Source organism: Chiloscyllium plagiosum, chromosome 2 (assembly GCF_004010195.1).
Source record: "Chiloscyllium plagiosum isolate BGI_BamShark_2017 chromosome 2, ASM401019v2, whole genome shotgun sequence".
Lineage (NCBI taxonomy): Eukaryota > Metazoa > Chordata > Chondrichthyes > Orectolobiformes > Hemiscylliidae > Chiloscyllium > Chiloscyllium plagiosum.
The window spans coordinates 31,514,625-31,534,220 of NC_057711.1; the positions used below are offsets into that span (position 1 = coordinate 31,514,625).

Sequence of the window (19,596 nt, forward strand, 5' to 3'; positions counted from 1 at the left end):
GCAGTTCCAATAACTAGAGCCTTCACATGCTGAAACTTATGAATTGGAACATATATCAAAGTAGCTCTTCCAACATCACTTGCCTTCGCTCGTTCAAAAGAGGAAGCGGCGATCACATTGTGTACTGTCTAGGACAATAAGACTCTCGATTCTCCATTCATATATTGTTACTTACAACTGACCTTTAGAAGAATTTTAACTCTTCGTCTGATTTAGCACAAAATTTAGGACCAACAGCAAAACTGAAAATGAAATTCTCATACCGTCCGTCCACCTGTGAAAGGATTGTATTCCTCTAATGCTGGTGGAGGATTTCTCGTCACTTGTGTAACTGATGGATCCTGGGAAAGAAAACAATAAGAATCAATACATGAACTGGTATTTTAAGGAAATATAAATATCACTACTATTCAACTAACAGAAATAAGCTTGTAAAGCAGAAAATTCTGGAGTCAGTCTTTATTCAAATTCTACATTTATTTACATTGAAACAGTTATTGATACTGGATTGTGGAGTTAAGACCATGTGCACTTCATTACCCAATGAGCCCCCTGACCTTTGGGCACATTTTCATGCATACAATTAGTGGATTTCCTTTCTTTAAAAAAACATAAATAATGTAATATTCAGAGAAATATTTCAAAACAAACTGAAAAGGATGATTTCTTGTATTCTCCATAATGCTTCCCTCCCTCAGACTTCCAATAATTTTTTGATACAATTCTGAGCAATCAGTGATTAATGACACAGAATCATGCAGCATGAAAACAGACAGCTTGGTCCAAACTATTCCACATTGACCATATTCCCAAACTAAAACTAGTCCCACTTGTATGGATTTGGCTCATATCCCTCCCAACCTTTCCAATTCATGTACATATCCAAATGTCTTTTTAACATTGCAACTGTACCTGCACCCACCACTTCCTCTGGCAGTTCATTTCACACAGTCACTAAACAAAAAGGTTGCCTCATATATCCTTTTAAAAACTCTTTCTCCTCTCTCCTTAAAATATGCCCCCTTGTTTTGAACACTCCCACCCGAGAGAAAGGATCCTTGCCAATCACCTTATCTTTGCCGCTTATGATTTTATAAACTCAGGGTGCAGGTCATCAGGTCCTGAAGATTTGTCACCACTTGGTCCAATTCATTCAGTGCTACAAGATATCTGCCAAAGTTTCTCAGGATTGTGTTCTATTCCCAACCATGTTCAGCTACTTGATCAACTTTCTCTTCAGGAGTAGGATATTTGCAATGAATACACCATGTCCAGTACTATTTGTGACTCCTCAAATACTAATGCAGTACATGTCCATATGAAACAAGACCTGGATAATTGTCCAGGCTTGGTCTGCGAAGTGACAAGTTACATGTACCCTATACAAGCATCAAGGGCAATTCCCTATTCTTCACCAATTACATCAACCTGTTTGACCTTGAAGATTTCCCTTTTATTTTAACATTTGTTGCACACTGGTAAGGTTGATCCTTCATTTTTGTTTCCCTCCACTTGCACTTTTAATCAAGTGAATATTACCCCACCAAAAAAAATGTTTAGACCATTCTATGATCTAAAATGATTTCAGTTCACCCCTTGCATAGAAGCTTCTCCAATGAATTGGAGATAGAATGACACACCTACTTCTACCACAAGAGCTATGTTTACCCAGCTTAAAGTATTTTTAAAGCAAACTTTATTTAGAACATAACAGCACAGTACAGGCCCTTCGGCCCTCTATGCCAACCTTTCGAACCAATCTGAAGCCTATCTAACCTACACGATTCCATTTTCATCCATATGTTTATCCAATGACCATTTAAAATGCCCTTAAAGTTGGCAAGTCTACTACTGTTGCAGGTAGGGCATTCCACACCCCTACTACTGAGTAAAGAAACATCGGACATCTGTCCTAAATCTATCATCCCTCAATTTAAAGCTATGCCCCCCCCTCATGCTAGCCATCACCAGAGTTAAAAGGCTCTCGCTGTCCATCCTACGTAACCCTCCGATTATCTTACGTCTCAATTAAGTCACCTCTTAACCTTCTTCTCTCTAACGAAAACAGCTTCAACTCCCTCAGCCTTTCCTCACAAGACCTTCCCTCTATATCAGGCAACATCGTACTAAATCTCCTCTGAACCCTTTCCAATGTTTCCACACTGTTCCGAAAATGTGGTGACCAGAACTGTACACAATACTCCAAGTGCAGCCACAACACAGTTTTGTACAGCTGCAACATGACCTCATGGCTCCAAAACAATCCCTCTACCAATAAAAGCTAACACATTGTATATGTTCTCACAACCTATCAACGTGGGTGGCAACTTGCAGGGACCTATACATGGGCACCTAAATCTCTCTGCTCATCTACACTACCAAGAATCTTATCATTAGCCCAGTACTCTGCATTCCTATTGCCCCTTCCAAAAAGTGAATCACCTCACACTTTTCTGCATTAAACTTCATTTGCCACCTCTCAGCCCAGCTCCACAGGTTATCAATCACCCTCCGTAACCTACAACATCCTTCGGCACTATCCACAACTCCACCGACCTTAGTTTCATCCGCAAAGTTACTAACCAATCCTTCTACGCCCTCATCCAGGTCATTTATGAAAATAGCAAACAGCAGTGGCCCCAAAACAGATCCCTGTGGTACACCACTACTAACTGAACTCCAGGATGAACATTTCCTATCAACCACCACATTGTCTTCTTTAAGCTAGCCAATTTCTGATCCAAACTGCTAAATCACTCTCAATCTCATGCCTCTGTATTTTGTGCAATAGCCTACCGTGGGGAACCATATCAAATGCTTTATTGAGATCCATATCCAACCACTTTACTCTCATCCACCTGTTTGGTCACCTTCTCAAAAGAACTCAAAAAAAGGTTTGGGAGGCATGAACCTACCCTTCACAAAACTGTGTAGACTATTCCCAATCAACTTATTCTTTGCTATCCTCCAGTCTTCTGGCACTATTCCTGTAGACAATGACAACATAAAGTCATAGCCAAAGGCTCTTCAATCTCCTCCCTGGCCTCCCAGGGAATCCTAGGATAAATCCCATCTGGCCCAGGGAATTATCTATTTTCACACTTTGCAGAATTGCTAACACCTCCTCCTTGTGAACCTCAATCTCAAGCTAAAACCACTTTCCATTTTCACCCAAGAATATTATGAAAAATGCTAATACTAATCAGGAAAACTGGTATGAAAAACACCAAAATAATTAATGTCACGTTCTTTGGATCACACAAGGATTACATATCAATTATGGTTTGTCTCTAACTTAAATCTTTCAGTGGTGAACTCATGATTTCTCAATACCCATTTATCTTAAAATGTGCAAATCAAAGTATTTAAAACCTCCTGAATCCAGACTTACAATATTAAAATTCTACTTTAATCTTATTAAAATATTTTTTCTCACTCTTGGGACTCATGGCGGGTCTAACTAAAACAGTTCAAGGCAGCAGCTCACTACCACATTCAAGGGCAACTAGGAATGGTCAATAAATGCTCACCCTGCCATCAAGGTCACATCTGAGTTAAAAAAACAAACAGGAAGGCCTCTATTTCTAGTCCTAAATTGAGAATGTTTAGTCGTCCACCTTTCACTGCGAAGTTTATTCAAGTTGTAGCCTCAACTTGCACATGACAACTAAAGCTCTCTCTTGCACCAAGACTCCTGGATGTTCTCATGAAAGAGTCACGTGCCGAGCCATTCTTAAAACTCTCACTGTGAAAGTTGAAGAGCAAAGATATTCCACTACAGACTACATCAGCACTATTAACATGGCTTAATCCAATATTTGTTTTTGCTTGGAGGTAACCTAACATGGTCATTCCAATGGGTGGTATCCCTGAAGCAGAGACAAGTAGAACGTCAATACACCCAGATTACGATCCTCACTATTGGTTAAAATTGTATTTAGCTTCAACTTCTTACATGCACGCTAAAGGCCTGACCAAGGTGTGTGTGTGCGCGCGCGCGCGCATGCGTGTGCCAACAAGTTCATGGAATAAGTTTTACATTTTGGCCATAGGAGGGGTTCAATGCAGGTTTACAAGGGAGATATCTGGACTTCAGAGATTAGATACATTAGGCCTTTATTCTCTAGAATTTTGAAGGTAAAGGGGTGATCTAATTGAGGTTTTCAGGATATTAACAAGATAGATAAAGATAAACTATTTCCACTGGTTTAAAGATTCTAGAAATAGGGGGCATAGTCTAAGAATTAGGGCCAGGCCACTCAGGAGATGTGTCAGAAAGCACTTCTACATGCCAAGTGTAGGGGAGCTTTGGAACTCTTCCTCAAACGGCAGTTAGTGCTAATTCAAATATTAAATACAAAATCGGAGACAGACTAAATTTTTATTGAACAAGGCTTTCAAAGGATATAGGTGCAAAGCAGGCATATGGAGTTAGGCCACAGATCTTATGGTCTTACTGAATGGTGGAATAGGTTTGACAAGCTAAATGGCCTGTTCCTTTAATTAATGAATCGACAATTGTATTTAACTAAAGAAACCTCGTTGATGGAATTTTTAAAAATTCTAACACAACAAAATGTATGATTGACCACATCGGGAACTGGGTAAAGTGATTAAAATTTTGTTGTGACCTGTGAAGTAATGAGAAGAGGGGGAAAAATGCACACACCTTCCATTTCAGTTCTAACTACCAAGCTCAACTGAACACAATGGAATATGAAGAGTAAACATTGAACAAGGAATATCCAGATCAAAAGTTCTGTTTTATTTTGTACACACAGTCTGTTGAAGTCCATGAGATTTTGAAAGATGGAAGAGGAAATGTATCACACCCTGATCAAGCCTTGTCGACATCCAATACATCATACTTATGGTAAAATTTTTACGAATGAAACCCAATCCTTGCTTCTATTCCAAATGTCAGTCTTCCCACTCACAAGAACACTTCACTTTGAATTTCACTTTTGTTACAAGTGACAATGCCAATGACTGTAGTGGTAACATCACTGGATTAGTAATCCAGAACCACTGTCTCATGTTCTGGGGACATGGGTTCAAATCACACCATGGCAGATGACGAAACTTAAACTCAATTAACTAAAATAAATAGTTGGTATATAATGGTAACCGTGCAACAATGGTTGATTGTTGTTAAAACCCACTTGGTTCAATAATCTCCTTTAGGGAAGGAAATCTGCTACCCTTACCTGGTCTGGCCTATGTGGGACTCCAGCCCCACAACACTGTTGTTGATTCTCAGCTGCCCTCTGGATAGCTAGCGATGGGTAATAAGTGCCGGACATTCCAGTGGCATCCACATTCCATGAAGAAATATTTTTAAAAATCTTGTTGCCTCTTTGGTCTGTCACTAGTGTCCACCACATTTTCACTTGATTCTTGCATTAGTCATCAAGATCAGACTCTGGCAACATTAGACGCTAATCATACCCCAATTTCTCTTCATTTTCAGTAATTCTTCACAAAAAGCTATTTGGATTTTAATCTTCTATCTTAAAACAAGTTGCTAGGTCAGCCTTGCCAACCAGTACTTTGCAATATATTTATACCTGTAACCCTGTAGTGATTGTAAAAAAGTCTGCCAGATGGACCACAGAATAGGAATTGCCTGATTAGGGCTGTTAACCCAATTGGGGCTGACCGATAAAGAGGAGTGTTAGCGGTTCGGTTCGCCCAACAGTTGGCTCTGAAGAAGCCAGACCAGTGTCAAGTACTATGTATGTGTAAATTAAAGGGTGATGAGATACCGGCCTCTGGTGTTATCTCAGTGGTCAATGAGAGGTCAGATCCCGTGACGGAAAAAGTTTGGGTAGGTGAAGCAGACATGAACAAGTGTTTCATGTTTGTTTGCAATTTCCACAGGACTGCAGCACATATAAATATGCATATGTAAATAAAGGGCGACTTGGTGACACGATAATCAACCTCTGGAGTCATTTCAATCCCCCAAAATAGATAATGATGATCATTTAATTTTCAAAATAGATTTGTCATAGAGTCATAGAGATGTACAGAATGGAAACAGACCCTTTGGTCCAACAGATATCCCAACACAATCTCAGTCCCACCTGCCAGCACCTGGCCCATATCCCTAGCCTGTTCAACCTCTCCCTATAGCTCAAATCCTCCAACCCTGGCAACATCCTTGTAAATCTTTTCTGAACCATTTCAAGTTTCACAACATCCTTCCGATAGGAAGAAGACCAGAATTGCACGCGATATTCCAACAGTGGCCTAACTCATGTCCTGTACAGCTGCAACATGACCTCCCAACCCCTATATTCAATGCTCTGACCAATAAAGGAAAGCATACTAAATGCCTTCTTCACTATCCTATCTACCTGCGACTCCACTTTCAAGGAGCAATGAACCTGCACTCCATTTGTGACCACAGGTAAAACAAAAATGTAATTTCCTTTTACTGGACCTGGAGTCTCAATGAGAGGCTTACTAATTATACATTTCAAAAAAAATGTTTATATATCTTTGTTAGTGTTTAAAGAATAGCTCACAAATGAAGCAATAAAGCTCTCATCTCAAAACATTAAGTTATAACAAACTTGGTCAATTCTTTCGAAGATTATGACATTTGCATCCTATAAATTTTCCTTTATTGATAACTAACAATGCTACATGTATCATTTGTTGACTGCTAGACTGCTCTGCTACATCCTTATACCCATCATAAAAGTTTGGCCCCAAAAATTATTGAAAATATTAACTATATATACACACACACACATCTCACACACACACGCATAGCAAAATATATAGCAATCAGTCTCTGAAACGATGACAACTTTTGATATGTTCACATTAAAATCATTCCTGTCAATGTTTTTCTTTAGAACAGGTTGGGCCGATCGTTAGGAAGAAAATACAACTTTGGAATTTATTTTGAGAGGATTAGAATATAACAGCAGGAGATGTACTTTCTAAAGCTCTGGTCAGACCAAATTTGGAGTTTTGAAAGCAATTTTAGGCCAATACCTCAGGAAGGATGTACTAGCTTTGGAGCGGATCGAGAAGAGGTTCATGAGAATTATCTCAGGAATGAAAGGCTTAACATATTAGGAATGTTTGAGGACTTGAGTTTAGAAGGATAGAAGGGGGGCACGGGACAGAATTGAAACTTACAGATAACTGAATGACCTGGACAGAATGATGCTGGGAAGATGTTTCCATCAGCAGGAGAGATTAGGACCCAAGGACACAGCCTTAGAGTAAAAAGGAAGGCCATTTAAAATAGAGAAGAGGAGAAATTTCTTCAGCTAAAGAGTGGTGAATCTGTGGAATTCATTGCCACAAAAGGCTATGGAGGCCAGGTCATGGAGTAGATTTAAGATGGAGATACGTACTTTATTGTCAAGGGGATCAAATGTTATGGGGAGAAAGCAGGAGAATGGGGGGTTTAAAAAAAAGCTAATCAGCTACGACTGAATAGTAGACTTGATGGGCCAAATGGCCTAACTTCTGCCCCTATGTCTTAGATATAATAAAGAACCAAAAAATGAACACCTAGTTCAAAGATTATTAGGCCAGCAAGCTGTATAACTGTCAGAAAAATTAATGAGTTTATAGATTCTCAGTCATTATGAATGAAGGAAAAGAATTATCCTCAAATTGCAACTTAACAGGAACATTATCTGCCAATACAAGCATGCCAATACAATATCTGGTGTGGACTTCAGGAGATTTTCACCTTGAACCCATAAACGTTTTGACTCCAGCTTCCATTACAGAAATTTGAACACCCAAGTACTAAGAGAATGCTAAACAATCATTATTGCCTTCTTTAGGATGCAATTTTTAAGCAAAGAAAACCATCTGTCCTTTGAGGCACGAGTTAGCAAATTAGCATCATTTGATTGACAGCAGAGGAATGCTCAGTGGCCCAAGCAGTTTTATTTTGTTAACTCTCAACACTGGAACTCATTTGGGATGTGGCAATCACTTGGCTAACATTTATTGCCCATTTCTATTTCACCCTTGAGAAGGTGATGGGGAGATGTGTTGTTGAACCTTTAGAGTCCGTGTGGTGTGAGCAGAACTACAGTACTGTCAGTGTGGGACTTACAGGAGTTTGACGCAGTGATACTGAAAGATTGGCAATATAGCTTCAAATCAAGATGGCATTTGGCTGGAGGTGGAAGTGCTCCAAATTGTTGCCTTTCTTATAGTAAAAGATGTAGACTTGGAAGGTATTGTCAAAGGCTTGAGAACACCTATGAGCCAAGTGGCTACAATCAAGTTCATAAATTTCCTAAGGCAGTATTATTCATGTATGAAACTTAATAGCTAGTAGCAGCAAAGGGAAGGATGGATAAAACAGCTTTGAAAACTGGAATCGATACATTTTAAAAAAACGTCAGCAGCTGACATTCTACTGCCAATTTTATTGGAGAAGTACAATTTAAAGCAATTGGATACACGGTTTTTGAACAACAACAAGGATATCTTAATTGTATGAAATTTTAACCTTTCATTTTAAAAGCATTGTAATAAAGATTTCCAGCCACAAGGTTCTGAAATAGCCAATGGAGGTCTGGTTACTGGGAGATGGGGGTTGGACTAAAGGAGGTAAAATTTGACTGTTTAACAAAAATGTATTTGTGATAGAAGAACAAGAATAGTTTCTATCTTTGACAAAACAAGGCAGCAAGATAGTTGCTCAAGGTTAAAGAGCAAAACAAATGTAGCAGCTATTTTAATGGCTGCTTTTCACCAATTCAGCAGAAGCAGGTCATTTATTGAAACAAACATGTAAAGTCTGGGAAACAAAATTGTGGTCAGAACAATCAACCCTAGATGCAAAATAAGTCACATAAAGCAACAGCATCAGTTTGAACAGAATCTTTCCCCTGCATCATACCTCTTAAATCATGTCAAAATGAACATGTAGAATAAACAATAAATTATAAGCTCAAAAGGTATCAACTTATCAAGACAAACTCATTATTCATCACCTGTCAAAACAGAAGTTAATCCATTTCACTGTTTTGGAGCTCAACTAAGTATTCATAAATCAGCCAATTTGGACACAGATTGGCCATCTCTTTCTATTGATGGAGTTCCCAGATGTCTTCCTTGACATTGGATACTGAGCTCCAAGGTTGTCAAATGGTGGCAAAAAGCCTGCCTGGTGTGTTCAGAGCTAACAGAACTTGAGTATACAGAGCAATCACAAAATATTTTAGATACTGGATGGAAACCTCCATCAAGGTTTCTTAAATAATTAGAACTTACCATAAAAGTACTAGAGAAAGCTAACTTCTCTGAAATCTCTCATCTATCAAACATATTCCACTCAAAGTAATTTCACTGTAATACTGGCTATACGCATTTGGATGGCCAGAAACACTGAATTCTACACAGCATATTTTTATTTAAAATTAATGTGATATGGGTTTCATTGACTGGGCCAACATTTATTACTCATCTCTGGTTGCCCTCAAGATGGTACTAAGCAGCCTTCTTGATTTGCTGCAGTCCATTTGGGATAGCAGGCCCTCATGGCCACTGGGGAAAGGGCTCAGGATGTTTGAACCAGTGATATATTTCCAAGTGATGAGTGCCTCAGGGGAATTTGCAGGTCACTGTGACTCTTAGCCTTCTTGATGGTAATGGTCATGGGTTTGGAAGGAGTGTTTGTGGAGCTGTGGTGAATTTCTGCAGTACTACTTATAGATGATACACAGTGGTGCTTCACTGCAGTGGAGGCAGTAAATATCATATAGAATGGCATCAAGTTTGAGCATTATTAGAACTGCACTCATCCAGAAAAGTAGAGACCCCTGACTCATGCATGGTAGATGGTGGACAAATTCTGGGGAGTCAGAAAGCAAGTTACTCACTGCATTATTCCTAGTTTCTGCCCTGCTTTTGCAGCCACTGTATTTACATAGATAGTCTAATTCAATTTCTGGTCAATGGCAACAACAGGGATGCTAATAATGGAGGACTCGGAGAGCAATGCCTATGAATTTTAAGTGCCAATGGTTAGATTCTCTCACTGGAAATGGTTATTGCCAAGCACTCATGGTTGCATTCCACTTGTCAAGCCAAGCCTGGATTTTGTCCAGATCTTGCTGCATTTGAAATGGACTGCTTCAGTATAGTAAATGCTGCAGCATCACATTGCGCAATCTGCAAACACTCCCATTTCTAATCTTATCTGGGAGGGAAGATTTATGAAGCAGTAGTTGAAGATGCTTGGGCCAAGGCACTTTACAGGATGAAAAAAAATGCAGTCGAAGGGTGGTTCATGAGTTTGTGACATAGAGGAATGATGTTAAAAATCACACAACACCAGGTTATAGTCCAAAAGGTTTAATTGGAAGCACACTAGCTTCCAATTAAACCTGTTGGACTATAACCTGGTGATGTGTGATTTTTAACTTTGTACAGCCCAGTCCAACACCGGCATAGAGGAATGATCTCATCAAGGTTGCCATTACTTTGCAATAAACAGTTCATGTCCTATTTAAAAGTTTGCTGAGAAGGCTACTCTTACCATTTACAAGTTTATGAATCATAACCCATATATTGACTAGCAAATTTAGATTTCTGGCACAGCAGTGAACTCCCTTGATGCCCAAAAAGGAGTACACAAACCTTTTACCCAGATATTCTTCACTGATGTGACAGACAAAAGGCAGGAATCAACTCAGAATTTAAGCAAACATACCCTTTTTAAATTAACATTTTAAACTATAATACTCAAAACATACATGTATTACAACATTTACTTCTTACTTCATCCAACTGAACTCATTTAACTTCACTTCATTAATTCACATTTAACTCTAACTTTAACTCAAAAGTTTGGCTTGAATCAAATACACTCATTTCTCCATGATGGTTCTGTTCTTTAAAACCCCCACCAATGATGATATGCACAAGTGCGGAGCTGGTTAAAAACAGATTAAAAATCCTCGAATTCGCATACAAAATGCTATCTACATAATATTAGAAATACGCAAGTGGTAGGAAATTAGGTGCTATTCCAAATAAATGTTTCTCATGGAAATGAAAAGACGTTTGGAACAAACAAAACAGATAGTTTTGGAGAAACTCAGCAGATCTGATAGCATCAGCAAACAGAAAACAGAGTTAACCTTTTGAGATCAGTGACTTTTCTTTGGAAACTCGGAGAGAGAAGGAGGAGCAGAACCTCAAGGCAGACAAACCTGGAAGAGATGTGTGACAGTAAGTTAAATGCTAAAATAAAACAGAACTATGAAGGCTGGAGGTCACTTGAAATGTCAACTGTTTTCTCCAAAGATGTTGCCAAATTCAAGTTTCACCAGCAATTTCTGTTTGTTTCAGGTTTTCCAGCAAACATAGTTCTGTTTTACCAAAAGATGTTGAAAAGGATACGGCCTAGCATAAGTTCCGCAGTAACACCATCTATTTGACATACATGACATGAGAACTTAACTCAACTGCGCAAGTTGCCATATTCTTAAGTTCAACTGATATCAATTCATACAGCAGTCTAGATTACCAGAAGAAAGCACCAGAGTGCAAATGTCCATGGTTTCCTCAAGTGAAAAGGTTTGCTTTGGTATTTAGTGTTAGTTGTCTCGAGTGAAAAATTTGATAAACTTCGAAATGTTTGTTTTTAGCAGTACATTAGTTCTGTACTAAAACAATATATTTATAGTCCTAGTTTTTCAGAGAAAGCTAGAAATTAGATATAGTGGTACCTTATCCTGTTAGAACAGGTCAAGGAGTTGGATTGTACAGGGAAATGCATTCCTGATCCCCAAGTGTAAAAGTCAGTTTTGAGCCCATCAACTCAGAAGATAGCTGCCCCCAAACTATGGTATGCCACAAGCAGCTCTAATTGGTTCAAAGAGGGACCATCCCCATCTGGGAGAATGTTCCCTCCAGACAGCTGCTGGTCAATCGGACAGCAGCGCCAGGATCCAAAAACAGCCAGTTCTGTTACTGTAGCTAATCTGCAACAAATGAGAGCGATTCAGCCCTTACTCAGGTCGATCCAGTATTTTAGACAGATGTCCTTATCCAATAATAGCCCATGCCTTGGAAATTGCTGAGACCTCCCACTTTCCCCATGCAAAAATGTATTTCCAAATGTAGAGTAGGATAATGGTTACACAACCTCGACTGCCACAAGCAGTATTATTTGCTGGATTTGATCATGTAAACATTTTCATTAGGCAGACAGGGGGGGGGTACTTGTGTAAAGCTCCTATGAAAACTTGGCTTACAACAATAGTACTAAAGCAGTACTTCTGTCCATTGTAAATAGAACATTTACGTTAAAAATTGGTAATGTTGCAACTGCCATTCAACACAAATGTTTATTGTTAATTCACTAATACAGTTCTTGAAATATGCAAGTGGGGATATCTGTAACTAGAAAAGGACAGTATCTCTCATTGCACAATTAATAATGTGCTGTTTCACTATAAAAAAGACACATGAAAGATTTAGTTGGGATCATGAAGGGTTGTTCAGGTGCGCAAAGATAACTTTATTTTAAATTCCAAAATAAGTCTGAAGGGAGTAGGAGAAAATAGGAAGAGACACAAAATAACTAAAATGTGAATTTGAAATGAGGAACTACAAGAAACTAAAAAAAAATTCATAAAATAACTGTTGCTATATAAATGCAAAGACAAAATATTCCTGAACTACTAACTTCTGTAGCATCGATATGGAGCATATTACGAAATGCAAAATAAGTCAGAGAAAAGGAAATGAATTCAGGATTACATCATTACTGGACAAGGTCAAAACATCACAACACCAGGTTATAGTTCAACAAGTTTATTTGACAAGACAAACTGTCAGAGCATCGTTTTTTCTTTAGATGCAACAGAGAGGGAGATCTCAGAAACAGAGTTTATAAGTAAAAGATCAAAGGGTCATACAACTCATGAGAACGAATTGAACACACTTAAGATGGCTGGTAAATCTTTAATCAGTTAGAATGGAAGTGAAAATTTTGGTTGGGATTTGCATATTAATCAGAATTTCTTTTAAGTCACTGCCCCGAGATAACTTAAGGCTTGATAAGTACAAAAGAAGTGACATCTCAGGCCATACAATGCATTTTAGGTGCAAGGCCTTGTTTGTCGTCAGTCTTAATCTGGAATCAAACTGTTTTTATTGCCAAGGTCGGAATTCATAAAATGCCACATGACTGACGTGCTCGCACATTCACTCATGCATACATACTCCCTCACACACTCTCACTCGACAGCACACACACGCGCACACAGTTTCACATTCTCTCTCTCGCGCTCACACAAATAAATGGGGTCAATTTGCATTTGCAGATATGTTCTATTTTGTTTAGAAAGCACAATCTGTAGACACTCATTACTGAAAGAACAGAAATAATTTGGTGTTACAGTCATATTTCTAATTCATGAGACTAAGTCTGTAAGCTACAAGACAAGTTGCAATATTAGTTTTCAAAATACAAAGGATGGGACGTGCTGGTAAAAGAACCAAAGCAAGAGATTACACAAGGCACATGCGCATACTTTATCATGAGCAACAAGAACAGGCAGGAAACAAAAAAAAAGATAGAAACAGCTCCAAAAGTAAGCTGTTGTAGACATTTGCACTTTTGCTTTCTCTTTGAAAATCTGCAGAGCTCTCAAGATTTCCACTGGCATCTTGGATTTGCAAAAAAGTAAACAATAAATATCCAGCTTCTGTAATGTTGTAAAGAATACTCAATATAATTACTCAAGCCTGATGTCAAAACAACAAAAAAAAAGGTGAGTGAAGCAGAACGTTTCCAACATCAAAAAATGAAATTGTGGCCGACTCCTTAAAAAAGGTGGAACATGCGCATTTCTGCTCTGTAAGTGCTAAATCAAACTGCACATTTGTAAATTTCACATTTTGCCATATGAGCATTTTTAAACATGGTTAGTCCAAGTGGTCAGCATGGAAAGAGGCCCATTGGCCAGTGCAGTCATGATGTGACCAAAGTAGATGGCACTTGATTATTTACATTTCACAGTCGTTAGCATTTCAAATGTTCATCTAGATACTTAATTTTAAGTGACAGTTTGCATCTCTAGCATCCTTTTACGCATAAAAATTAAGATAGCCAGTGCCCTCACTGTCAATGTATTATTCCTTAAATCCCTTCTAAACCTTTTGCCCTCAGCTTAAAATTATGGTTATTGGTTATTGATCCCTCTAAAGGAGAGGGGGGAGAAGATTTATTTTGTATTTGCCCTATGGCTCAATTTTGCATATCTCAAGTTTGTCAAGATCAGTTTTTTTTAAGCAAGAACAAACTCTGAAAAGTGGATATTCTGCACTAAATATCAATTTAAAATTTGGATTTCAAAAAAAGGCAGCATAGTTGTTGGTTACATACAGTCATAGAGAGGTACAGCACAGAAACAGACCCTTTGGTCCAACTTGTCCATACCAACCAGATATCCCAACCCAATCTAGTCCCACCTGCCAGCACCCAGTCCATATCCCTCCAAACCCTTCCTATTCATATACCCATCCAGATGCCTTTTAAATGTTGCAATTGTACTAGCCTCCACCACTTCCTCTGGCAGCTCATTCCATACACGTACCACCCTGTGAAAAAGTTGCCCCTTAGGTCTCTTATATCTTTCCCCTCTCACCCTAAACCTATGCCCTCTAGTTCTGGACTCCCCCACCACAGGGAAAAGACTTTGTCTATTTATCCTATCCATGCCCCTCATAAACCTCTATAAAGTTCACCCCTCAACCTCCGACACTCCAGGGAAAACAGCCCTAGCCCATTCACCTTTTCCCTGTCGCTCAATTCCTCCAACCCTGGCAACACCTTTGTAAATCTTTTCTGAACCTTTTCAAGTTTCACATGTATAAAGGCTTTCTTTAGAAACAGGTCACAAATCGCTCCAGGACTTAAAATCCCATATTGCTCATAAAATATGTGACTACCAAATTCTCTGGGGTTATGGAAAAACGCTTACACTGTTAGGTTTATGTCAAGTGGGGTAAAAATGCAAGAATATGGCTTTGCTTTCATTCAGAAGGTTCTAGGATGGAACCAAATTCAAAAAAAAAGTTAAGCTTTGAAAGCAACAGGGTCTGAGTTTAGAAGCAAGTTTTTCCTTCAGGAATTCTGGGAACAAGTCACTTCAAAAAGGATTTATTTTATAAAGCTTCCAAACCAAGAGATAGTGAATTTGATTAGAGATATGCAAGCTACTGGAATAGAGAAAGATTAGGCTCTTTGCTTTGTGAAATGTTCCTGGTGCCAGGCTTGAAAAAAAAAGGTATCAATTGTCTCCAAAGTTGACTGAAATGAAACTAAGGAGTCAATTAGGTAGAAACTTAAGAAGTTGAGACAGGGGTGTGATTTCTCAGAACTAAAATCGTGCCAGAGTGTCAGGAAACAGGTTGAAACATTTCATTTGTCTGAGTTTTATTATTCAATGGTCTTATATGTTTCGACACTTTGATTTGTGTATAATAAACCTCTGTGCTATTGTTGGTTAAGAAAATCTGCAGCCTTATGTGAATACGTTGGAAGAGATTCTAGAGAAATGAAAGGCCAAGGCCAGGAAGAGAGTTAAAAACAAGGATGAGAATTAAATTAAAATGTTACGTGACCAAGGGTCAATCGAGGTCAACAAGCAGAGGGTCAAAATAGGTGAACAGGCCTTGGTGCAAATTTATTTTTTAAAAATGACATGGGCAGTAGTTTCATGATGTCATTAAACACAATCCAGAAACCAAGACAAAAATTGTGCAGAAATGTCAGTTCAAAACCCATTATGATAGATGGTGAAATTTGAATTCTATAAAGTCTGGAATTCAAAGCTATCTAAAATGACAATCACATGATACCAAGAAAAGGCTGAAGGCACTGGGTACAATGGAAAGCATTAGAGCCTCACAACATTTCAACAACAGTACAGAGGATGTGTGCTTCACAAATTTGCCATGCCCTTGTACAGTTACAACCTTAGCATCTACCAGACCATGTAGAAAATTGCCCAGACATGTCCTCTGTACAAAAAGAATGAGTCCACTGGCCAATTCCCACCCATCAGTTTACTTAAAGTGATGGAAGGACAAAGGAATAACCTACTCACAGGTGCTCAGTTTGGGGTTCACCAGAGCCAACGATGTCCTGACTTCATTACAATCTTAGTTCAAACAGGAATTCAAGAAGTGAGGCAAGTGACTGTATTTCACGAAAGGAAGTACAGTATTAAACGTGGAATCAAAGAACCCTAGTAAAACTGGAGCCAACAGGAATTAAGGGGAAAAACCTTAATAATGAGCTTTAAGAAGATGATGGTTACATTTGTCAAAGGTTACAATTCTCAGCTGCATCAATGACTATCCCATCATAAAAAAGGTTAGAAGTGGGATGTTTATTAATGATTGCCCAATATTTAGCGCCATTTGCAATGCCCCAGATTAATCAGTCTGTGCGCATATGCAGCAAAACCTCAACATCATCCAGGCTTGGGGTGTATAATATATGCAGCACAGAAGTGTTCATCGTCAACAAGAGAGGATCTAAGCATTACCTCAACATTCAATGGTAAGATCATTGCTGAACTACTAACATTTTGAGAGTTACCATGGACCAGTCACACTTATACTTGCAAAATACAAAAGTTCACCTTTATGAGCAGTTTCTGTCCATCCACCTTTTCCAGAGCCGTCAGTTTTAATAATATGATACAAAATCATGTTTTGCTTAACATAAGCTACCTCAGCTTCTCCAAATCTGTGAATGTGTATAGGGTATAAGCGTGTAGGGAAAGATTTAAGGTTGAGTTTTGTGAAACAAGAGGTTCACCTGAGTATGACTCAGATCATATAAGAACCTGTAGTTAACAATGGGCTGTGGGAGGAAAAGGGTGATGGGTTAACAAGGTGGAAAAGCATTCATTATGTACAGCCATTTAACAATATTGAAAGCATTCAGTAAGGTCAGTTTACAAGATGAAGAGTATTCATCATGTGAAGCCAGTTACGGTTAAGAACATTCATTGTGTTACAGCAGATGGCGTAATTTTTATTGTATGTTGCCTTATCTGGGTGGGTGCTCCTCCCTATAAATGACTATATAATTCATTAAGAAACTGCTATTCAGAGAAGACCAGGAACCAATGTCTCTGTGCACATGGGCGATCATTCACTCTCCTTCCAGGGCCCAGCATAAAAGATGAAGGAGGTAAAACTCTGTGTCTGAGCATTTTGCTTTGACTGAGTAGGGAAATGAGGTGACATTTATAACTGAAGTTCCTCATCCCTGGAACTATTCTCAGGAATTTTCTCTTGCACTTCTTTCCTGAAGTATGATGGCCAGGATTGGAGGCTGAAACAATGTTTCATACAAGTTTAACATAAGTTACTTGCTTTTGTACTCTATGCCCTTATTTATAACGTCAGTGATTTCATGTTCTTTATTATTGCTTGGAGTCTACCCTGTCAAGTGATTTGCAGAGATATACCCCAGCACCCTCTACTGCTTCATGCTTTTTGAATGGTACACTAATTTTTGCAGTTCCTGTTCTGAAGCTTGTTCACAATATTTCCAAGTTTTGACTTTGAGAAATGTTGAAATCATTCCAAGTCCAGAACAGTAATACATATTACCAACTGCTAGGCAACCACTTCAAAAACTTTAACAGTCCAGAGAAACCCAGTTTTCCTGTTACTCAGTCAATTTTATATCTGCCTTGCTACTGTCCTTTACTTCATGAGCTGTTGACTATCATAGACAGAGAGCAACAGCAGAGCAACTCCAGCCCATGGAGTGCATCCTGCTCCACATGGAAACTTCAGGATGTTTGTCACATCTTGACTAACCACAAATGCAGAAGTTATGATTCAGCAGTTTGGACAACTGAGAGCAACTAAATATGGTGTCTACCCACAGTCTAAAAAGGATATACAGAAAACAGGCAAGAGCTATTGACCACCAGAACTACAGGGCACTGTTTAAAATTTAGGGGGTTGCCCTTTTACAGAGAAAGGACGGAATGTTCTTCCTCCACCCCCTCAAATAGCTGATCAATTTTATATGAAAGGCATAATCTTAAAAAATTATTGACATGTCAAGGAATGATTCAGGTGACAGTAAATAGTGACTTAACACAATTAGTTTTAAAGAAGCCAAGTAGGAAGTAATCATGGAGCACCTAACCAATCCAAGACAGAGACTGACCTGTTCGTGCACTAAAGTTCAGATGTCTCTGATCATGTACGGGGGCTAGTGCAGGTTAATAAGTGATGATTTAATATACAAGAAGGAAGATCAAAGACAGAAAGAGAACTTCAGTCAACAAAAAACCCAATGCCCAGTCAACTGTTGTGGTAAACTGGCACCCTGAAGCAGATCAAATGGAATCCATGGCTTCTATCAGTTATTCTTTCTTTTATACTTATGCAATTTTTTTTGTAAAGCTTGTGAAAACATTGGTACGTGGAAGGAGTCTTAGAACTCAAGATGCACAAACTTTTGAATTGAGTTTAAAGAGAGCCAATCTTGAATGTATGCTATAATGCGGTAATTCCAATATCGTGCAAACCTTTGGTATAAGAAAATCGCATAATAGCAGCACTATTTAAACTAATGGGGCCAGAATCGCATTATAACCAACACATTGTGCTTTAGAAACAGTGTCCCCAGTTCATCAATCATGTTATGGCAATCTGTGATAATGAAACACACTTTATAGTAGAACGACCTGTAACTGACTTGGGTCTTAAAAGGCAGAGGTGGCAGGATCATTGAGTATTAAGATGTGGAGATGCTGGTGTTTGACTGGGTGGACAAAGTCAAATCACACGACATTGGGTTACAGTCTGACAGGTTTATTTGAAATCATAAGCTTTCAGAGCGTAGCCCCTTCAACAGATGAAATAAAGGGGAAGCACACAGAAGATAGAATTTAAGGACAGAGAGATCAAAGATCATTCACATGGTGTGAGCGGAGTGTTGAATAATAACAACATTTTATTCCAGTCATTTGGTTTATCTCCAGCACCTCAATGTTTTGCAATTATCTCTCTGCCGCGTTTAATCAGATTATAGGTCATCCCTTTGGCTGTTATTCAGCTATTGACACTTTATGCACACTGTCCAACACCCTTGGTCACCTGCAGAGACTTATTATTCAATATTCCACTCACACTATTTATATGATCTTTTGATCTCTCTGCTCATAAATTGTGTTCTGTGTGCTTCCCTCTCACTTCTCCTGACGAAGAGACTACGCTCCAAAAGCTTGAGATTTCAAATAACCCTGTTTGACTATAACCTGATGTTGTGCTATTTTTGAATATCTTCAAGGCAGATGTGGGTTTTAATTTAAAGCCCAATATTGGGGGTAGAAGAGAACATGACATTTGAAATATAACAGATCAGCCATTACTTTATTGTCCAGCAGGCTAACTTGGGGGAGGGGCGTCGGAAATGTGATAGGTGGAAAGAGGTCAAGGGGAGGGTGATAGGTCAGACTGGGGTGGGGGCGGAGAGGTCGGGAAAAAGATTGCAGGTTAGGAAGGCGGTGCTGAATTTGATGGATTTGACTGAGACAGGCTGGGGGG

General features: G+C 38.8%; 1 protein-coding gene across 1 annotated transcript in view; it reads right to left on the reverse strand.

Moving 5' to 3' along the window:
* Positions 1–19,596, reverse strand: part of scamp1 (secretory carrier membrane protein 1) — a 63,748-nt gene that overhangs the window by 35,316 nt on the left and 8,836 nt on the right. Inside the window, exon 2 of the mRNA XM_043707067.1 lies at positions 264–341. Within this exon, the coding sequence (XP_043563002.1) occupies positions 264–341 (78 nt within the window). The remainder of the gene's footprint in view (positions 1–263; positions 342–19,596) is intronic.